Source organism: Cynara cardunculus (assembly GCF_001531365.2).
Source record: "Cynara cardunculus var. scolymus isolate 2C chromosome LG 3, CcrdV1, whole genome shotgun sequence".
NCBI classification, from domain to species: domain Eukaryota; kingdom Viridiplantae; phylum Streptophyta; class Magnoliopsida; order Asterales; family Asteraceae; genus Cynara; species Cynara cardunculus.
In genome coordinates, this window is record NC_037530.1 from 13,148,917 (window position 1) to 13,152,590 (window position 3,674).

General features: G+C 35.9%; 1 protein-coding gene across 1 annotated transcript; it reads left to right on the plus strand.

Annotated features, from left to right (window-relative positions):
* The first annotated feature begins 303 nt into the window (after positions 1-303).
* LOC112510197 lies at positions 304-1,771 on the plus strand. The gene is made up of 4 exons (XM_025115524.1): positions 304-680; positions 799-881; positions 1,047-1,249; positions 1,418-1,771. Exons 1-4 carry the CDS (start codon positions 421-423, stop codon positions 1,541-1,543), a joined length of 672 nt encoding a protein of 223 aa, XP_024971292.1. The 5' UTR covers positions 304-420; the 3' UTR covers positions 1,544-1,771.
* Positions 1,772-3,674: the final 1,903 nt, after the last annotated feature.

The window sequence follows — 3,674 nt, forward strand, 5'->3', positions numbered from 1 at the left end:
AACGTGTTCAATGAATATTGTCTCGTAATATCTTGTCCTGTTCTGTCCTGTTCTATGTAGAAACGCAAAGTTAAGGATGTTAATAACCTTCTAGAATAACAATTGAAAAAAAAGCTTAAACCCAAGAATAAATAACAAGGAATGTGAGTAGAAATTTCAAGGTTTGAACGTAGGAAAATTGCACGCGGTAATTGTAATTCTAGAGAACCTCATATCTATATATGTGTATATATATATATATATATATATATATATATATATATATATATATATGTATGCACACCTTGAACAATTCCCTCATCATCGATCGATCTTCATCTTTATTTTTGAATTACCTGCAAATTTGCTTATATCTAATACGTGCGAACCCTGCCCAATTTCAATATCGTTTCCTTTTTTTATCTTTCAAGACGACGAAATATGTCGATGCCTTTATCAAGATTTGTAGATATTTCCATGATGTCCAAAAACCCATCTGTATATTCAACATCTCAAACATTTAATCCAACTTCTAATACATCATTCTTAAAGAACATGGATCTTTCATCACACAGTTTTCATGGTTCCACTAGCAGAAGCATGCAGTACAATATGCCAGAACGATGGAAGAACTTCGTCGTACCCAACAATATCACTCCTCCTGAACCCCCTCTCCCATCTGGATCACCTTCTGGTTCTTTGTAAGCTTCAAAAACAGAAAATAAGTTCCATATATGCTATTGTCTTGTGTATATATCTTGAACTCAAAATCATGTATCCCATGACAACTAAAACCCTTTCTGGTTTGTATCTTTTCAGGAGAAATTGGGTTCTGGGATTGGCTTTAACATTTATTTTACCTTTTTTCACCCATAAATGGGGGCCATTCATTCTACTAAAAGGTAAGAATAAGTTACCCTCAAAACCTTATGATTTAAGCTACATATTAGTTTCAATTATTGTTAGGCAAAGAATCGTGTGAGAAGCAGAGTTATGTTCAGAAGCATAGTAAGATCCTTCGCCGTAATATGATTTGATATTTAAGTGGCAAAAATATGAATCTGTAGATAAAGTCGAAAAAGTGATGGAGACGACGGAGCATGTAATGGAAGCTATTGAAGTTGTGGCTAAGAGGACTGATGAGATACTGGATGAGATTACGGGCGATCTTCCTGAGGATAACAAACTCAGAAAAACCTTGGAAGCCATTGATGAGAAGGTGGAAGGAGTAACCGAAACTGCTCATCTCGCCAATCAAATCATCGACAACGTAATTTGTCTAATGCTCAATCATTTTCATTTTTCTATCGGTTTTGCAGTCGAATTAATACAACAATTATCGGTTCATAAACTCTCGAACAATTTCACCAATAACGTATAAAGATTGAAAATTTACAAGATATTGTATCTGATTATGGGAAGTAATTGAATGGAACAGGTGGAAGAAATGAAAGAGAAATTGGAGACGTTGATTGTTGATGAAGCCAAGGAGCAGGAGGCGGCTTCAAAAAGAGTTAGGCAAGCGCAGGAGGAGAAGCTTCCTACCCAAGAAACAAGTGGCTAGAAAATTTAGTTAAAAATATTAAATTTAGAGATTAAGGGTGTTTTAGTTAATAATTTTGGTCAACTGTTTATGGTTTGACCTTATTTTTTTCAGAAAAATCATTTAGAAGTAGCTTATGAACTTTATCTCTTGGGAATGCAATTAGTGTACCCTCTTAATTGGTGCGGTTGCTCTTATACTTTTATTCTTCTCGATATGGCCGTTAATTCTCATTAATAATGTATGGAACACATTTTTTACCGAGCGTTTGATTATATTTATAACTCGTGTCATGGTTTACGGTTTGCGTATTGATGATAGAATCTATTGATCGTATATTCACATTTAACCTTCTTTAAAGTAGCATCTGTAATAATCATCAAACAAGAAACTAACAATGGATCGTTAGTTGTTTGATTTGGCATGAAGTTTGTCGCTAGTTAAGCGGATCATAGGCATGGGAATGGCCCCGACCGTCGGGGAACCCGGTCCAGCTGCCCCGGTCCGGAACGGGGATTCTACGCTAAATCGGGGTGGGGACGGGGATCCCCATTTGTCTTAAACCGGGGATGGGGACGGGAACGGGTACCGTATTCCCCACCCCACCCCGTACCCGTTATATATATTATTTATTTCAACTAAAACGGTAATTCGTAATTTTCTATTTCCTAACTAGGTTTATAATCTAAAATTGTTATTTTTTTGATGTTAATATATAATATTTTGAAAGTTAAGTCAAAATACAATCACTCGATAAATTTTGTATATTACTCGATATGGTTTTATATTTACTCAATATCTTTTGGTACATGTGACTTGAATTTTTTTGAATTAAATTGAATTTTTTTTTTTAGTTTTAAGTTATTAATTCTTATATGACATTGTGGTTATTTTGTATTAAATTAAATTCATTTTGGTTTTAGTTTTATTGATAATGTTTGAGATTTAAACATATATGCTCTCTCACATATTTAATTTAAAATAACTTACATAAATGGAAAAAAATCATTGTTTCCCCTTTGGGGATGGGGATGTGATTATATTTCCTGGCGAGGATGGGGAAGGAGACGGGGATAGAGATAAGTAATCAGGGACAGGGATGGGGATTGAGGTTCCCGTCCCGTTCTCATGCCTAGCGGATCACACAACATGATATAGACGGGTTGTATGTTGTGTGTCTAAAGAATTCTCACAACAACTTTGGGACTGTTTTTATTCCTACGAGAATCATGAGTTATAGATTTATTTACCCGAACACATATAAGCAATATAAATCATTGAAATAAAAAATCTATCACTATTTATACATTAGATTTTCCTCTCTATACTTGTTTGGCTAGCGTCAAGAATGAGAATGACAAAGTTTTAGCCATTGAGGCTGAAATTGGTATCTCCAAAAATCACCACAACCGTTTGCTCATCTTCTTTCTTTCAAATAAATCATAAGGTTAAACACCATTTAACCCTTCAACTTCAAGTTTCAATAAGAACATGATACACAGTACCTACTCCCTATACTTCTTTCAGTTAAATTATGAAAGTAAGGTTGGGGTATTAAACTCTACCCTCATCATCAGTATTGGCATAAATTACCCAGGTATTCTCTGAGTGTTATGTTGGTATTTTCTCGAAAAACATCAAATCTTTGTCAAACTATTGGTATTTTATGAGTAATCACCGACAGAAACTTCTTTGAGTAGCCTGTTCAACAGAGTTTGGCCATATACACTACAAAAATGCTGGGTATCAGCGAGGGAAAATTCACTCGCTGATCCGTCGCTGAAAGGGGTTTCCGTCGCTGATCCGTCGCTGATACTCTGTCGGTCAAACAGTCGTAGGTAATGCTATCAGCGACGGATCAGCGACGGAAATCAGCGACGGATTTGCGACGGACACTTTCAGCGACGGATTTGCGAGGGAAATCAGCGACGGATTTGCGACGGACACTTTCAGCGACGGATCAGCGACGGATGTATTTAGCGACGGATTTGCGAGGGAACTTTTAGCGACGGATTTGCGAGGGAACTTTCAGCAACGGATTTGCGAGGGAAATTCAAGCACTTTTAGCGACGGATTTTCCCTCGCTAATACGTCGCTAATTTGTAAAAAATTAAAAAATAATTTTTTTAAAAATACGTAAATCTTGTATTTA